This window comes from Zophobas morio, unplaced genomic scaffold (assembly GCF_036711695.1).
Source record: "Zophobas morio isolate AGI-343-1 ecotype UQ-CSIRO unplaced genomic scaffold, CSIRO_AGI_Zmor_V1 ptg000023l, whole genome shotgun sequence".
NCBI classification, from domain to species: Eukaryota; Metazoa; Arthropoda; class Insecta; order Coleoptera; family Tenebrionidae; genus Zophobas; species Zophobas morio.
Genome location: NW_026972128.1, coordinates 14,624,457 through 14,643,940, shown reverse-complemented (window position 1 = coordinate 14,643,940; position 19,484 = coordinate 14,624,457). Strand labels below are relative to the sequence as shown.

At 33.9% G+C, this 19,484-nt stretch overlaps 1 protein-coding gene across 5 annotated transcripts in view; it reads right to left on the bottom strand.

Annotated features, from left to right (window-relative positions):
- LOC135133886 (semaphorin-1A) overlaps positions 1–19,484 on the bottom strand; it is a 235,366-nt gene that overhangs the window by 27,290 nt on the left and 188,592 nt on the right. For all 5 annotated transcript variants that reach the window (XM_064062414.1, XM_064062417.1, XM_064062418.1 and 2 more), the window contains exon 4: positions 6,579–6,687. In XM_064062414.1, the coding sequence (XP_063918484.1) occupies positions 6,579–6,687 (109 nt within the window). The remainder of the gene's footprint in view (positions 1–6,578; positions 6,688–19,484) is intronic.

The window sequence follows — 19,484 nt, the reverse complement described above, 5'->3', positions numbered from 1 at the left end:
ATTTACTGGCGTAAATAACACCCCCCCAGCCCCTGCGCCGCGAGGGCAGACAAGTGCAGACAATATGAAATATATTTAAAGCAGATAGCCAACGGGAAACAATGTATTCTTAATTCTTAGTACTTGTTTAACTTCGACTGTTTATGTTTATATTTCGAAAGAATTCGAACATTAATGCCGTATCAGCGCCGGCTTTAAAGTAGACAACGCCAGTATTTAAGTATGCATATGTTTTGAAAGAAACTGAAACGGTTTTTTCACCATAAAATATAGATAATAGCAGGAATAGTATAAGAAACAAAAAAAAAGCCAGATTTGAACGTTCCCCTTTTCGCTTCACATGTTTAAAAGCGAGCATGACACACGATGGGCCACTATTCTAATATAATTTCAATTTTTTTGCACAATTTGGATGCCTCTTACGATTGATTACGCAAATTTTGATTAGTTTTATCACGACCTTCTCTATTAACTACGGCCTGCTCAATCGACCTGAATTTCATTGTTTTTTTGATTCTGAGAAAACGCAAAATGTCGCCACTTTGGCGCCACTTACCCGTTAACCGTCAATTAATTTTAGACCATCAACTGTCAGTTTATAGGTTAACAAGAATTAGGAAACACTGGAAATTTTGATTTAAATTTATAATAGATGAAACCGTTAAGCTACATGTGTACTTCAGAGGGCGTTTGCGAGAAATAATTCCAAAATCAGCCCGTAAAGCCATGGTTGGGCCTGCCCTCAACGTGGGTAAGGGTATCGTTTTTACCTAGTTTTTCCGAGTTTGTGAGCGACTCCCACAATACGAACGCATTTCGAAATGCGAAAATGATCTCCGATAAGTATGTTTTACGTGTATTTTTTTCGTAATAATTCAATTCATTGTAATAATAGACCTCTGAAATTTGAAATGACAACTTATGATTAAAGATGGTATAAAATCAAAATCAGAACTCTCGTGAGAGTTGCGCGCCAATGGACACGTACTCTTACTTCTAGAGAGACAGAATGTGGTGAATAGAATCAAGACGTTAACATTTACTTTTCCTAATTCGGAAAATTATTTAAAAAGAAAATGGTTGGCCGCACTAAAGAGAATGATTTTTGAAACTTCTGCTAACCAAAGCGTATGTTCTACATTGGTCTACAGTTATTGTAGTTGATGATAATTATTAAAATACAGATCATCAGTTAATGCATATTATCTTTCACTGTGCGAATTCTATTTTAGCGAAGCAGACATTGAAACAAGCTATTTTCATGAGAGGTCTGGACAGCTTCTTTAGTTCATCCACAATCGAAGCAGGGTGAAAATAGCTGTTACATACAGAATCAGTTTATAGAAGCGAAACTACTAAATTTGGTAAAACTTTACAAAAGGCACTTCTCGATTTCGCACAAACTGTTTGTAGGTTTGGCAAAATTTGTACACGGAAACTACCATAAATAACGTGGGAATAGCATCACGTTTCAGCAATTTTCTTCCTGATTCAGATGCTTTAAAACATGATTTCAGGAAATGTAAACTGCAAACAACCGTTTTGTCCGATAATCTTGGGCACTCATCTACAATTTTTCGTATTCAGAAGTGTCTTTTTTAATAAAATATGTCAAACTTTATGCAAACAAAAATAGGTACTTAATAAAAATATTTATTGAAGATTTACCGGTATTAGGATATATTTTTCCCAACCATACTTGTCTTAGCTTAAAATTAGAGGGAAACTCATGAAAGGATCTTGAAGGATCTGTGGAGAAACACGACGGAACACAACAAAACGAATAAGGCATTTTAAAATGCGAAACACAACACAAAGCACTAAAACAAACGTAAACAAAAACAAAACGAAACGGCGATTGTAAATCTCGGATCTATTTAAGCCACAAATAAACTAAAACAGATTAGACACAAGAGACACGTTGAGGAATGACAAATACTCCTGTCACAATTTTTGAAAATTATCTAGTAGTAGGCAGGTGTCTTTTTTGGCGTTTAACGGGTAAGTGGCTCTACGCGGAGAACACGAAAACTAGACGATTGAGCAGGCCGTAGTTAATAGAGAAGGTCGTGGTTTTATCATCTACACGATATTTCTTCTAACTTACATATAAAATTTTACAACAATTGTTCCGGTAGTTTTGGAGATTGTCTAATAAAAATCCGGACAGATGGAAGGAAGGACGGATGGACAGACGGATAGACAGACAGGCAGAAACGGGAAACTGAATTTTTCGTATTCTTGGGGTCATGATACGTCAAGAAAATATGAAAGTACTCAGTCCCCTTTCATGCACTTTTAAATGTATTGCTTCGTTCACTTATTGATTACCTTTAAAATTACCTACATAAAAACATTAGTTCGCTTCCCAATCTTTGGAAATATTTAGAAACATGGAGCGTGTTTAACCGTCCATGCTAGTGGCATGACTGCGAAATGTTTGGTATACATGGATGCGTGGCTCAGAGGGTCTTTAATCGTCCTGATGATGATAATGTGGTTAGAGAGACACGCAAAAATGTTAACTTGTTAAAAAGCAAACAATAAATTTCTCTTCGAATTGTTGGCTCGAATCTAACTTGTATCTAATTTTTTCAGAAAAATTTGTTATTCAAATTAACTTGTGGCTGTTGCTTTTAGAAAATCACACCTACTTCTTTCGTCAGTTCGTATGATTTTCGTTACAACAGTTACTCGATTCCTTGAAGGACAAATTTTGTCAAAAAAACTTTCGGGTAATTTGCGAAATTATATTAGAAAATGTTCTTTGAAGAATAAAATAAATCAAAAAGACTAGGCGTAAAAGGTGAAATCTGCATGAAATAAGGGGTTTTAATACAATTTCTGAGGTAATTTTCATTAATTATAATATTCGTAATTTCCATAAGCTGCCGTATAAAAAGAGTGGCGTATAAAAACAAAGATAAGCATATCAGAACGGTCTTATCTGTTAGGGAAGTTAAACTTTGTTGGAAACTCGTTTCTTGGTAATTTCCCAACATACCAAAACTATATTTTCCCGAGTGTTCAACGGCCTAAGCGAAATTTGCATACAGAATACAGCCGCGGATCGATAGGATGGTTTCGCCGACGCTTCACAACGTAATGTCTCACTTACTTGTTTATCTACCGTAAAACATAAGTTAAGTAAGCGGCTGATAGTCTAACATAACCTAATGATCACTAATTACGGCGAAACCAGCAGTGATCGTTACCGCGTCGCGAAATTACTTTACCCTTAATCCCAAGCATTTGCCGGAATGGAAGATTATCTATGGAATACAGACTCCAATGTGGCACTTGAGCGATACAGGGCTCAGTCAAACCCCAAGTTAACCCGAATTTTTAATATCGTTTCAACTATTTGAAACTTATCTCAAGCACGAAAAGGGTTGCTCAAAGGAAGCAATTCATCACCCTCCGCACCACGCTATCATAAAGACAATCGCTATTTATAATCTGCCCTTTTCTTTCGCATCTGCAAACAAAAAAAAATTAATCGACGTTTTCGACTTGACGTCAGGCCTTAATCTGTTTGGCAAAGATAGAGTAAAGCCGCGTGGAAGCAGATAAAGAGTTTGGTTTAACGACCTTGCATCGATATGCTTTTGATAAGTGGAGTATACACTAATGGTGCAAATGTTCGATGCCTCCGTCGGCATCGGGCTGATCGCATCAATTCTCCCTTTACGCATCAATTGCTATATTGGGTTAGTTAATGCATACCAAATAAATGAAATACATACAACACATCGGGTATCGCATCAACATGAATGAATTTGTGGTAAATAAGAAAAGGGAAAGAATTCACTGTGTGCATCACTAGGAATGTTTAAATTCTTCACTTCTCTAGATGAAACTCTGGCTTGGTTGCTTGTCAGACACTTGACAACAACCGCAACGTGCAGAGTTGAGTTGTAATTTCAACATAAATTATCTCCAAGCCTTAGTTTGGTCATGTATGTTTGAACGTAGTGGTTGCAGCAAGTCGGATAATGCTATACCGTCATGATAGGTGAATATATGTTTATGACGTATGAGATAACTGTTGCAGACTACACTAATTAAACGAAACGGGTCTGCAAACTACATGATTTTGCAAAGTCATATTTTATACAATATGTGCTTGCGTTCATAATGGTGTAATTACTGTGTGTACTGTTTAGTTATACAAACACAAGCAAACCCACATTAATAACATTTCAATCACATGGTATGCACGGATGCACCTTACTCAAAAGGTATTTAAATAATTTAATCGTATGCAAACATGCAATTATTGTTACAATTTTTCACCTCTAATTTTACTGATCAAATGAAAGCCTTGATTTACATTTAAATTCCATTTTTTGTGTTTTCTAGTTAGTTACATTTGAAACAAAGGTTAGATTTGTTTTTAAACTGAATTTTTCCACACTTAGTCAATGATTTGTCACGGTCTTGCCGAAACGAGAGCTTGTCGTTCTCAATACGAAACTCCATTATTTTTGGAGCATACAATAAAAGGTTTTTTTCTGGTTCAGTTGTAAAAATAACAAATTTTATACTGATGTTGTGTTTATTCATTATTTATTATTTTTCTGTTTATCGAATTTGTAATAGCAACAAATGTTATTGTCCACAAGACCATAAAAAAGCCATCAAAGTAATGATTTTTCAATATTCATTTCGATTTCAAAATTGTTCTTTTTTACCTTCTACGATTGTTATTGTGTAGTTAAGTACTTACACAGAAACTACTTTACGAGATATTATTATAAGCCAAAAATGAAAAAAAGTATCGTCAAATTTGTAGACACAGCCCGCAAGCAAAATCTACCTAACAGCGAGATATATGTACAAGTGTAACAAATTGTTACAATAAGGTATTAAACTCCTGTTTTGTCCTACCCAAAGTTGGAATTAACTTTAGATTCATTGCTGTTAAGCTCTAGAGCTTCCGCTAAGGAAAGCATGTAATAGTAATTTTTGAAGAAAGTCTAATTCCACGTTTTTAGTGTCTTCCTGGTCGTACAAACCCGCATATGGGTTTCCGATTTCCGTTCGTGTGTCGTCTGTTGGCGATTTATTAGGCGGAAAAACCAAACCGATTACTTGGAGTACGTTAAGACTATCGTGTAGAGGGAAAAACGTCAACTACGATTTATTTGTTTTTCAGATCCGAAAAAATTAGTGGCGTTATCTCAAAATATTGTTAAGTACAGTTTAAATATATAGCGTCTTCACCTGCGGGTAAATAACCGATCCACTTATAGTTTTATTTTTAGGTGCACCTGTTCATTCCCTCTAAAAAGTCAATGACGTCATAAACGAATCATTAATAGTTATAGTAAGGTAGGTTTTGAAAAGTAATACTGGCTTCAATGACATGCTTTTAGTGTTTAGCAGTGCCTGAAATAAATCAATGTAGACAGATATATTTTATGGATTATTTCAGAAACATTCAACAAAAAATACACTCCTTGTGCATATAAATTAGCATTTATAAAAAATTTTTAATTAATAAGATTTGTACAATTAAATCGCTTCAGATACTTCAAACATACCTAAAAATGAACTTGTTTACAGTGTTCTTTTTAAATTAGTATTTTTCCTTGAACAACAAAATCGTGCCAATTTCCTTAAAACGGATTTAGAAAATCAGCATACAAAAGACAAAACAGTTATTTCATGCAGCTGTGTACATTGCATTGCATTCGAAAACAACTTTTTTGTGTATTTCGATAAATCGAAATGAATTTAGTTATTTAACAAATTTTACATAAAAGAAACATCGAAAATTATATCTATGACACACGGTGTCATAGACATAACACTCTTCATTGATTAATAAATCTGTACCTGCGAGCGCAAAGTGCGTAACTCCAAATTGTCAGTTTTCAGTGAGAGCAATTATTTGTGGCTTGTTTTACATACCAGACAAATTATTAGCTTATTCTAAATATATATGTAATACAAAATATTGAATATAACAAATAAAAAATTGTAAATACCTGAATTAGAGAAAAAAGCGTCAACATTTTTTAGCAAAAAATACCCATTATCCAATTTTATGTAAAAATGGAGTTATGCACTTTGCGCTCTCAGGTACAGAAATGGTGTTTCGAATTTCGGCAGTTTCTTTTGACAAACATAAAAGTTGGTTGAAATATCGTTTATTATGTTATCAGACGATACTTTTATTTTATGACTAATAACAAACAACCATAACTACTGCTACTTAATCGGGCATATATTGAACACCATTAAATACGAAACCGGGTCTAATACCACAGTATTTGTTTTAAATAACATAATATGACTTGGCAGAAATTTTCTAATACACAAAAAGTATTTTTTTCGTAGTTTTGAAGAAAACAAAAATTATTCAGAATTTCATTTTAAAATGTCCAGCTTAATTTCATGTATTTTTCATATTAAATTATATAAAAAGCAGAACCAGTTTTTGGATACCATATTTGACATGATTTTTGGTAGGCGTTTTGATTAATTCAAAATAAAAGCGTTGTACTATATATTAAAATTAACAGATGCCACCCTGCATCTTCACCTTAACTGAAGACGATAATTTTACTTACCTCATCTTTTCCTTTCATCACACACATTTTGGCATCATGTTCATTGGAAAACCACGTCAATTTCTGTTGTTGATTTAAATCTGAGAGACTGAGATTGTAGACTAAATTCCTGAAACAAACAAAAATACGTTTAACATATTCTTGATTTAAGGCAGTAATTATTACGAATATTTAGGACATTTTAAATAAATAGAAGATGGTATTTATAAATAATGAGTTAAATAATTGCATATGTATGGGACACTTGGAAATAAACTCGTCAACCCAGTTAAAAAGTAGTAAAGACGTTAATAAAATGTGAGTATTTGCAGGGTCATGGAATCCGGGAAGGAGCTAAAATGAAAATGTCTACGATATAAGGATTAAAATTAACGTAGCCTGAAGAACTTAATCCGCTTGCACAAGATACCACTACGAATGCTGCACGTATTCCGGGTAATACAATTTGTCAGAGTGCACCGGATTATTGACTTGTTTATAGTGATTGTTACAGACTGCATCCGGCGATCAATTGTCGCCTGGGAGATAAGTAAAATGATATTGCTCCAATTTCCACAAATAAACTTGGGGCAAACGGCGCTCATATGCCAGAGGGATTGAACCAAATACACAGTTTCCCCAAATTAATACCTAAAAGTTGGCCAATGACAAAAGAGGGGGTGGAAAACTAGCTTCGCCGACATGTCTGCAGGGAAAAGTAATCAAACAGAGAGAAGCAAACCATTCCTCGATCTTGTATTTTTTGCAGAGACGCTGAAACGTCTGAAATATATCTTACAAATAATTAATTGCAAGCGTTATGATGGATGGGGTATTTGTCGTAAGTTATGGATCCCAGAAAGGGTCAATTCGCGCTGTAGGGTTGAGTTTTTCGATATATTGTGGGCCAATAGATGTACACCATCGTGGACCGCATGCAAAGTCCACGTCAGCAGAGAGATAAATGGAACCAGGCCAGATCGATTCGCAGGCCAAAGCTCACTTTATTGATATGAGAAACGGCCACCTTTGAGCCTGACATCGTCAGCTATATTCAAATCCGACACTTTCAAATTCCTAAATTGAAATCCTCCTTATCTTCGTTGGAAGGGGCTACTTTTGTATTTCCTGTCGGGTGCAAACGGTTTTCCAATCACATTCACGGCATACACAGATCGACTGCACGTATGCGCATACTACATTTTTCCGCTGATTGTAATCTCTCTGGTAATGCAACTCAAATCACTATTGCCATTTGTGGGAGAAAATCGAACGACTCGAAAATCATAATGCGCTTGCTTTCAGACTGTACAAGGCAGACGTAATCTAAACAGATACAGATAAGTTATTTTCGATTTCTTTTATTACGTATATATTCCACAATAGCCGTTGAAAATATCTTATTTCTGGATATTGTAGTGATCCTCGAACCGACAAAAATAGTATAAATGTATCTGCATACAGTTTATAATTCTATTAAAAAATGTTACATGATGTTGTCGTTACATATACATCACAAACAATGTTTAATTTGTTTAATAGCGACACTACCTAATGGTGAAAATTGACGTAAATTCATTATTGTCTACAAAAAGCAATCGCCTTTGTTTGCTTAACACGGTTTTTCCTGCTGCAAACATTTAGAATTTAGTAGATTGGTTAGACCATTAGAACATCCAGACGTAGACACTTTAACAAGAACTAAACCATTAAAGTTACTGGAGTGACTATAAACGTTGGGTTCATGATGATTATTTGTACTTTGCTAAATCTAGACATATTGCCAACGGCTTGTATGAAACTTGAATGGTGAGAGTTTTCTACAATATTGAATTTTTTTGTCATCGCGACATTCAGTAAATTTATTACAGTATCTCAAAAACACTTCACACTTGATACAGTTGCGTTTTAGACACCGATATTGAAAATAAACGATTTGCTCTGTTAAACTCATAATGACATAGAAACATGCACATTTCACATTTTTCTGAAATATATGTTTTTTAATATTCTTAGTATCGTAAAACTCACTCCAAATCAATACAGTTATAGTTTGTCAAGTTTACAGTAATGCACGCTATTGATGCCAAGAACACATTGCACTGAGAAAAATATCGTTTAAAAGTAAAGTCGCCTTGGTACGATTTTTTTTTTAATTTCACGATAAACCGTTGAGACATGTCTTGTTCAACATAAATCGAAAAAGGTGCCAAATTTTTCTACAGTAATTGTATGTTATAAAATTTAATTAGTATTTGCAATGCAAAATTTTTTTGTTATCAAAGTGTTGCATATACATATACTTACTACATTTCTGAGAAGCAAACCCGAGGGAAGTAAAAGATGAAACGTTCTTATTAATTCAGCAAATTTTCTTTAAGTAACAATTATTATTGAACAAAGTGGAGTATGCAGAAGGGGAGAACTGAAGGGTTTACAACGAGAGAATATACAAAATCCAAACCAAATGTTTCGTTCATTACACCAAATACTAAAACTCGGGAACTTTTCATTACATCGGGGAATATCGAAGGATTGGATGTGGTACAAGCTGCTCTAAAATATGCTGCGGTGCGTGCAAATCTCATCGACCTTCTTTTGTTTTGCCATAGAAATAAGATATACACGAATAGGCAATTTTTTTATCGCTACTTTTAACCATTCTCATCCGAAGAAACATACTGGTCATTGTTTTAGACGTCTTTCGTAGCTCTGTTATCACATTTCAAGACAAATTTTACAGGAGTATCTGGTATTAATTTGTTAATATTGTTAATATTCATTGTTTGAAACTTTACTAATACGACGAAATGTTCTGATAGTCAAACTGACGTTCAAAATATTATCATTATCAGATGATAGATTATTCTACTAGTTACCCACTACTAACAATGTAATTTATTAAATTTGAAAAATTAGTTGCTTCAAACAACCCACGTCGGATTATTCTCGTTGATCTGCAGTAAGCGGTAACATTACATTGATCAATAGTAAACAAACGCTATATAATGTTGATAAAAGATCGGCTATTATTAGAAATACCATTGAACACGAATTCCGTTATTTCGTGTTATTCGTTTGTAGATAGTATTAATCATAATGTTTATGTCCTCAATTCAGCAAAAACTTCTTTGTGGTAAAATAGACAATAAAACGTCTTGTTCAAAAGATAGAGAATAAATTTCCATGGTCTTGTTTTGAGCGGAAGGCGTTTTTGGTTAAAGTGCGACTAGTCCAAATGTTTCCGGATAAAAACAGTTTTGTAGAAAAACATGGAAAGCCATTCGAACGCGAGAAAGGTGTATTCTGTGCACAGGCTAAATCTTTTTATTGGCATCTGCGATACGAGGGGCGATGAAATTGGGCTTGGTTTCATTTGATGCTCTCCCTGGGCTATAACAAAATATGCTAGTTTATGATAGCACGCCGGCCAAACGTTCTCAGAAATAATCTTACGGTGTAAGAGAGCAATATATGCAGGAACACCCCGATATTGCACAATGGTTTGGTCTGATACACCAATAAAGGCTTTCAAAACCAACGGCTTGCCATTTCTTCAAGATCTTTTATGATCGGAGGGAAAAGGCGACGTCATTTCACCTTAATTAATCGATGAAGGAGGCGAGCAGAAAAATGAATTTAATTAAATAGCGCGAGATTCATGTGTACTTTAAAAGGTAAAACACAGTTTTTCTGAGATCTTAATTAAACAAAGAGAATTGTAAAAACGCGTATAGTGCGGGTAAAAAACTTACAAAAAGTAATCACTATATTAATATACATTTAATTAAATTATATCACAAACAACACATTGGAGATAATGCAAAAAGTTAAATGAAGACTGAAAGTTGGGGAGTAGTAATTACGCGAACATTTCATTTTTAATTTTCATAAGCTGACAAAAGGAGACTAGCTCGAAGTGAAAAGAACTTAGGAGCCGAGACGAAAACATCGCATAAATCTGGAAAGTTTGGAAAGGATCTGAACAAATAAGACGAGTTATAGTTGACGTCGCCATTAGGCAGGTGAGATTATCTCAATGGTGCCCATTAGGGAAGCCCGATTGCAATCCGGTAATTGCACCGTCTTCCAACTTGTGATGCTTGCGTCGCCAAAACAGACCCTTCAAATTCAGCATTTAAATTAAAGCTTGATCAATAAGAAAATTAGATGCCACTATCAGATTTACCTGGCAGCTTTAATTCAGCTCTTAATCCCCACGAATAAATCAGTTTGATCGTTCAATTTTTAAAAGGCCCTACATTAAAACACGGAGCGTTCCTCGATCGTAAATAAACAAAGCCTACGGCGTTCTGCAGTATGGGTTCTTGAGCGCGTGACAAACAGCCATTGTCCATCGGTACGAAATAACTCTACTTTGGCAAGTGGAGGGTGTGCACCCTTCGTTGTTCCAAGATGATGTGTTCTGGTTATTTACAGGGGATGACACGCGATTCTCGACAATCGCGTCCGTCCTTTTTGCTTGCCACTTCGCTGCTAATGCGTCACCACATTCTAAAATTTAGGCAATTACCCTTGTTGTTCTTAGTCATGACTTTTTTGTTTTTAATAAGGGACGCAATTTTTGCAAATGTTCGCTTCAAACGACCACTCTCTGGATCTGTAATTATTGTGCAATTTGCTCGAAAGCCTCGTTAAAAATGTTCGTTAATAGCTCCGGATAGAGACGATCGCGACGTGCTTTGAGACGAGCTTTTTATTTCTGCTTGCAGCGAACGCCCACAAAATTTTTTATTCAAAAAAAACTCAACAAATAAATGCTTAAAATAAACGACTGTTAAATGTGTCTCAGATCAATAGAGTGGTGTGGATTTCATACCAACACGAAACATCAAAGAAAGTTTCTATCCAACTTTATGATCTATTTATATGTTTAAATGCCAAATCATTATTTATACGATGTAATTGGAAACGATTATTATTAAAGCTGTCCCATATCTTTTCTCAATATCATTACGCAATCTATTTTGCAGGCTTTTAGTTAAAACCATTCTAATACACGTGTGACGCTCGTTTTTAACCTATAAGAAAATAGTAATAATAATGATAGTAGTAGTGGTAATAATAATAGCAATTTAGCAATCAGTAATTTATTTTACTTTTACATTTATGAATGCAATGATAATGACACAACATATTCCAACCACCCTACCACGTTGGCACATGCGCCACTTTGGAGTAGTTAAAATACTCCTATGATTTATTAATTAGTTTGTCTAAGAACGTATTAACACGCTTTTGCTCAGTGTAAGTGACACCAGAGACGTTGCAAACTGAATTAAATATGAACCAAATCTACTCATTAAAACCAAATAGGACATATTGTATCTGTACATTTAATAAACTGTCGCGGTTTTTAATTACGGCTTACCTTCCTCGAATATGATCCAAATTTTGATCACAAAATAATCATCTAAACTAGGTTAGTATTTAATATTAATTTCTGTTGCTACGTTAAACTACATTTGTGATCTAACAAAAGCTACGTACGTAACTCAATTTTCTATTTTTAATAAATAACTAGAATAAACTCTTCTCGTAAATTTTAATGAAAATGAAACAAACAAATAAAACAAAATGACATGAATAACAAATTATCTAACGATTAGATTTTTTGTGTCGAAAAAAGGGGAAGCGATCTCGGAATTATCGAACTCACGTGTATGATTTATTAAATACTAGTTCTGACCTAATTATCTGGGCATCCTCTGCCACATCAGCCAGATTTGAGAGACTGAAAATTCACAATTACGAGGTCGAAACAAGTCTTTAATTAACCATACACGCTATTACATAATTAAATGTTTTGCTTTTTGCTTATCCAGCATATGCTAAAGGAAATATTGTAATACTTTAACAAGATAATTTCAAGTTTTCGCCGCGACGACAATGTCGATTTATTACAAAAATAATCATAATTTTTACCTTAAACAGACAAATTTGACTGAACCTGATTGAATGATTGGAGAACATCAAGGAAGTATTGTGAAATTATTGACGCTTATTGAAACAATAATAAGAAATCACTGTTTAGTTTTGATGTTGTAAAATATGAAAATTTTAAATACTGCATTCGACCAATAGCGTAACAAAAGTATTATAATCACACTCTTGAAATTCTAGCTGTAAAAGTCTTTTCATTTCTAACATTAATCGTCGTAGTAAGCTAGGAGTGGATTGTAACGAGTACGAATCACAAGAAAGCAACAAGGGAAAATTAATGAGAAAACCAATCAACTTTCTAAAAATTGACCAAGATTCCATCTACCAGTTTTTGCGATATCTTTTACTGCTTGTAATTAAAACATTAAATGGTTGGGTAGAGTCTGAGAAATTTCCACAAATGATTTTTTTTTCATTAATAACATATCTTCACCACAGTGAGATTTAAACTAGAAATACTTGTTTCGGTATCCCGAATTTACACGTATTTCAAAAAATTATATTTAGAACCTAACACGTCCCACCCGACTCTTTGTGTTCCTTTTTTTTTATTGGCTACTCGTAAATTACACGAGTGTGCTGTGTACAGTGAAATTATTTTGATACTCACAATGTAAAAATGGATCAATAAAAAAAATCGAACATTGTTTGGTAGGTTTCACAAACAGACGAGGTAATTTAATGTAAATGTCATCATCAGTATCAATATCAAGCGAAAATTGAAATGTGTCCTACGAAATTACACGCTTTAGGAAAATTGGCAATAATGTAAATAGGCACAGACCAGTTGTAATACAATTATATTGGCACTAAAAAATAACAAGTAACATTATCACAAAACATAAGTGAAAAGTAATGACAAACTTTCAAAAATCGGAGATATTTAGAGTTAGAGAAATATGTTTTTCGGACGGAATGTACCAGTAAATCAGTTAGAGCACAGCCTGTCATTATGAAATTGCAGTTTATGTCAACTGATCTCCTTAGTTGTTGTCCAATGCGTATTTCTACATAATAATCAACAGACATTAATTCTGCTGCGTGATCAGAAATGACTGAGCCTATTGCCAAACTTGGATTTTTAGTTGCAACTGATATCATGATGTTTTCTATAATTTCCGGTCGTCAGCTGTCAAGATTGACAAAACACAACCTAAATTAATCCCATGCTACGAATGACATATCTGTCACACAATTACTTCCGTTACGCCAACATAAACGGAATAAAAGTTCACATTTTTGTTTAAAAAGTACTCAGTGCAGACTCAGTCATTTCTGATCACGCGGTATAACAAGCATAAAAGTGGTTACGTACGCTCGTGTGCTTGATTTTTTGTTAAATTATTGTAATAATAAAACTAGTTATTCAGAACCAAAAAAAAAGAAGACTAATCTTTGCAATTATTAATCGATTATTTTGAATAAATAAATGGAAACATTTTAAGAATATAAAACGTGTAAAACTCGCAGTCTGACATAATTCAATTGTTGTAACCACTCGATAGTATTTTCTCTACTATTGCTCCGTAGAGACCGGCAGTCAAGTCACGCTCTGATTGTAGCTTCGTTTCTAAATCTTAACAAGCCGTACTATTTTCTGGAAGCTCCAATCATTATACTACAACAAGAATCGTTGCAGACACTGAATGCTCAGATTTGTGTTTCGTAACAATACCAACGTTACAAAAACACTACTTTGAATGTTTGTAATATATTCGTCAGCAAAAAAGTCGCTTGTCAAAAAGCTTTAAATCTTAAATTCCATTTCGAAATCAACAAGGATATAAATTATTGGGTCGCGTCATAAACAGAGGACCTCTAATAATGTAAAATGTAGAGTTTGATATAGAGCAGATATTTGGGGGAGTATAAATTGCGACTAGCGCTCACAATGTAAATGAGTTAGAAATGTTCATTATCTAAATTGTCTGGCTGTAATGCGATATCCTGTCCCAATGAGACCGCGCGCCGCCGTAAAATGCGAATTGCACCGGGACCGATAAAAATTAAATAAATATATTGTCGCTGTTTCGTTGGATGGTTCTTGATGAGGCCGTGATGCCGGATGAACTTTATTGCATTCCATTCATTTAATTTCGAATTACATCATCAAATAAACAGATTTTATGGGCACGCCACCCAGAATTATGGAGTAGGACTAAACTAATTGGGTCGTTTCGTCTGCAAACCGAATTTTCCTCCCAAAACTTGTTCCATATCGACGCAAGTTGCCATTTATTTAAAATATATGCCATTATACCATTTTACCATATAGGCGATAAAGCATTTAAACCACTATATCGACCAATTTAAAATTTCAATGGTTACAGGCACAAGTGACAGGGAAACAAAGAAAATGCTTCAAAATGCCAAGAAAATCACTCGAGACTCGTTGTTATTCTCATGTTACGGCACAGGGATCTGCGCGATATGTAAATGTCAGGGGTGTATTCCCGCACTACAAAATGACAAATTGAAAAATCAAAAACGCTAACTCACATAACGATGATTTATACGGTGTTATGATAACGCGTGGCCCTAATTAGAGAATAAATCTTTTATATCAAACAAGCTAGAAGGGAGTTTTAAAGAAATTCTAGCAACCCCTGTACTGGTTCTCCTCTTTCCATATTCAATGACTTTTTTTATTAGTTTAATTCATTAATATAATTATTATTTATTATATTACTTTGATATACACTGTAACAAATTTTTAATTAAAATAAAACTTCTTACAGCATACTTATTTTTTTCTTTTATCTTAAATTAAGGAGTAGAAGTTGTTTGTTCCTAATACTTTTTCCTGTTTTCAGATCTAGAAGCAACAACAAACAAAATCCAGCCGCGGCTTCTCTTGACATGAAGCCGTATAAATCTGAAAATGAATTCTTCATTCAATCCTAGAAATATCTGAAAAAAGCACTACAACGACACACTAACGTTTATCAATTTATGCAACTGCGGAAGGAGACGGGATGAAGCATATAAAATGTGTACACTGCGGCAGCATAATACGATTCAATCAATAAATCTGAATACCTTGGTTAAATAATGAACTGTTTTTACACAATTGTATTCTGCCGTGCTAAATCAAAACAACGTATCTGCATTCGCCCCGTTTTCGAGATAATGGCGTTTGAAAGTTGGGTTACCTCGAACCGATTGAAATAACTTGCATTTTTCGCTAACTTTGAGTTAGCACACGATGGGAAATGATGTTTTTAGTTGATGAGTTCGCCCCGAAATCAATAGTTAACTTTATTTGGCGCTTAGTGTAGTTTATTGTATATTTTTAGCAGTTACGTCTTTTTTTCCATTTAAAAATGTTGACAGTTCCATGACAAAAATAACGTGTCTGCATCCATATGCTGATACGGTAATTCGATCAGTACAAAAAGAGCTTTATACATAGAAATTTTAACGTAACTTTAAATTGGAATATCAATTTTTTTTCCTTTTTCATTTAAAAATAATATTTAACAAACGGAAGACTGCAGTTTCTTTATTTTTAGTAAATAAAAAAAAATAATGAAAAAGTTGTATTAAATATTTGGAAATATAAACCAAATTAGTATAAGAAATTAACAATAAAAATAATAAAAAAAATTGGAGATCAATCTTCGTCTTCGACATCCAGGTCCACGTCTTCTGCTGTGTTGACGTTCAGTTCTTCCCAAAAACTTATTTTGTGAGGAGGGATGAGTGCCGCCAGTTTATCTAATATGTTTTTTTTTTCTTTCAGCAGTTACCCCGCGATTCGCCGAACTGGCTTCAGGTTTTTTAAAATATTCTTTTAAAAACTTTAGTTAAAAAAATAGACCTTTAATAATTGTGCTAATTATTATTTAACATGCATTATAAAAAAGTGCGAGGGTATAATAATACGTACCTGTGCGTAAACTATTAAAATCAATGAATGCACTGTGTTATTTGCTACTCACAACGACGATCAGGGATGAAGTGAAATTATTCAAACACAACACAGTTTTATTTGTGGGTACTGTCGGTGATTTAAAAACGACGGTTACGGTTTTCAGATTTTATTTTGTTTCTTACTGTTCGAGAGTGCCAGGGAGAAGAAGGAATGGTGTTTTAAATGGTACACAAGTAGGCTCGGTTTCGAAGAGGTGGAAGTAGATAATGAAAGAGTTTATAAGATTCTAAAAACAGGAAGAAAAAGTATGTGGAGGCGTAGGGCAGGTAGATGAAATATAAGACGTATTTACATATTTACTAAAATTATGAATGGGCTCAGGTAGAACACCTGATTTTGTGGGAACGGTTGTTCCTACATATTTAACATTGATTCCTTAAAATTGCGGAATCAATCAGAGCATTTCCCGGTAATAATTATGTCCAATAGAGTGCTACGCCATTAAAAATGGGGTAGTGTTACTGGTCGGCTGCTAGACAAAAAAGACGTATCATAACTCAAAAGATGCGGCATTCAGGAATTGTAGCTTTGTCGGCCCATTTACATAGCAAAATTAACGCATCTTTCACATAGGTTATATTTGCTATGTAAGATGTAAGTGAAATATGTATTTTAAAATCTAGATACGTTTTAAATGTATCTATTGTAACGGAAATACGTTAAATTTGACTACCAATACAGTGATAAAGAAACGCTATGATCAGATACGTTGAATTACTAATTATGCAATTATTAAATAAAAAATAGCTTAGAATTTAATAATTATATACCTGGACAATCCTTGAAACTTGTTTAATTTAAAAATACCCCAAACTCAAAATCGCCCAAAATTGCAGTTACGTTGTTTTTGTTTAGCACGGCAGTATTGCTTAGCATTATTAGCACGTTCATCGAGAAAACGTAGTTAAAAGCGTCGTCAATTCTGGAAAGTATACGAACGACAGCAAAAGTTGAATAGCAACATTTTTTTGTATTCGTCATATTAATGTATTTGACACCAAGAATCTTGTCAATTTAACCCATGCTTTTCCTTCCTGAGTGTAAGCTACGGAACATTGTACTCGAGCCCATAAGACGAACGGCTATTACGGATAATCTCCCGAACTACCGGACTGACTTTTATAGAAATTTTACGAATATGGTGTAGCTAATAGAACGCCAACCAAAATTTGTTTAATCATCTTCACAAACATTTTCATGACGTCACCTCAAATTTTTGCATATTTTTTATAATGATATTTAAATTTTATAAAATAACCTATTCCTGAGTCATGAAATTTCTTTGTAACGTCTTATTTCAGATTTTTACAGCTGGTAATGTGGAACTCGGTAAATAGTTAGAAACAATTACATTTTTGTAAGGACCTGGCTGAAAGAGTTTGTACTTTTGTGAACACCTACAAAACTGCACCTCAAGGCTATACCAACGAGAAATGTTTGTTTACATTATAAAAATAAATAGCAAGATGTATTACATTTCAATTCTCTAACAGACTGCGGGCGGGTTTTCTTACTGTTATATCTACAGCATCTAATATAAATATTTACAAATGTTTTGTGATATGTAAAATTACAAATGCGACTACATAGAATATTGTAGATTTATGCCGTTCTAACAGTAAGTTTTTTCCATTTTTGCAACTTTATCGTGCACAATGTCAGAAATTTAACACGACGGAAGTACTGAGAGTGTGAGGAATTCGCGACTGTATTCATACAATTAAAAAAGCGTAAACACAGGAAGACAATTAACGCGAGCTACCAACAGGAGCGTGTGATGCTTGTGATCGTGTCAAAAACACTGAACCCAAATTCTGTGAGTTCATGTAACCACAAAATTAAGATACAAAGTACATCTAAAGTTAAATAAAACACAAACTTCAGCAAAATTATGTTTGACTATAAGTCTAGAATGTGTATTTTGTTTCTACACGAGAGATATTTAGAGACAGTACAATATGTTCTATACATTTTCAAAATTTGTAACATTTCCACTGCAATAAGGAATTCATTTTTGCAGAATTAGGACCTAAGTAGCGCTAAGTCGAAATGCCACATTGTTTTTTTATAAATAGTTTCAGGAATGTCAAAAGATAAGATTTTGATGACTTTTTAAATTTAACCGATTCACAGAATAAAATGATGCAGCTTTTGCTCCCAATCCAGGGAATTGAAGTAAAACGTAGTTGAAATCCCACGATTTTTTACCGTCCCCTTCCGTAATTAAAAGTAAATTTTCCTTCGATTAACAAATTTATTTCGAAAGTTATAATAATGAAAATGGCTAAAACATAAAGCACAGGAGATGTGACTAAATATACAACTATAAAATTTAATCAATAATCCTATATCATAAGAATGTTGAAGTGTCTAAAAACATATAATCCGTACTTATATTTTGACAATTATTTTTTTACTTACTTTTAGTTTAGTCATGTTGCAGTAATGCGACTAATTTATCAATTTCGAAATTTTAAATGAACCTTTAAACCCGTTTCACGTCCTCTGAATATTAATACATTTAGAAAACCTCGGCAAAACGGGAGTAATGAATAATACATCATATATCTAATATTCGTTAAAGTTAAGGTAACTTAAAATATTAACGAGTCAGATATAAGCTAAATGGATGCAGTTCTGCTGCGACTTTTGGACGGACTTAAAATGCACTTCCTATAAAAGCGCATAACAATTTTATCGTTGCAGTAAATATCACGTTAGTATTACTAACGATTTCACGGGGTGTAAGATAAGGCAACTATATGAAATAACCTGTCAAGCATTTATGGAATCGACCCTTTTTATTAAACACGAAAAATGCAAATAAAATAGCACGATTGCGCTCATCGAGCCTTATCGTGCCCAAATAAAGCGCTACTCAAGAGCTGATGTTGGGCCAAAATGATGATGGCGCCGGCCTCTTATCTTTATACGGGTAATAAAAATATGTACATGTGTACCCACATGAACTGCTCATTTTTATGGCGAAATGGGAAATGTCATTTCACCACCAGAACAAAATTTCTTAA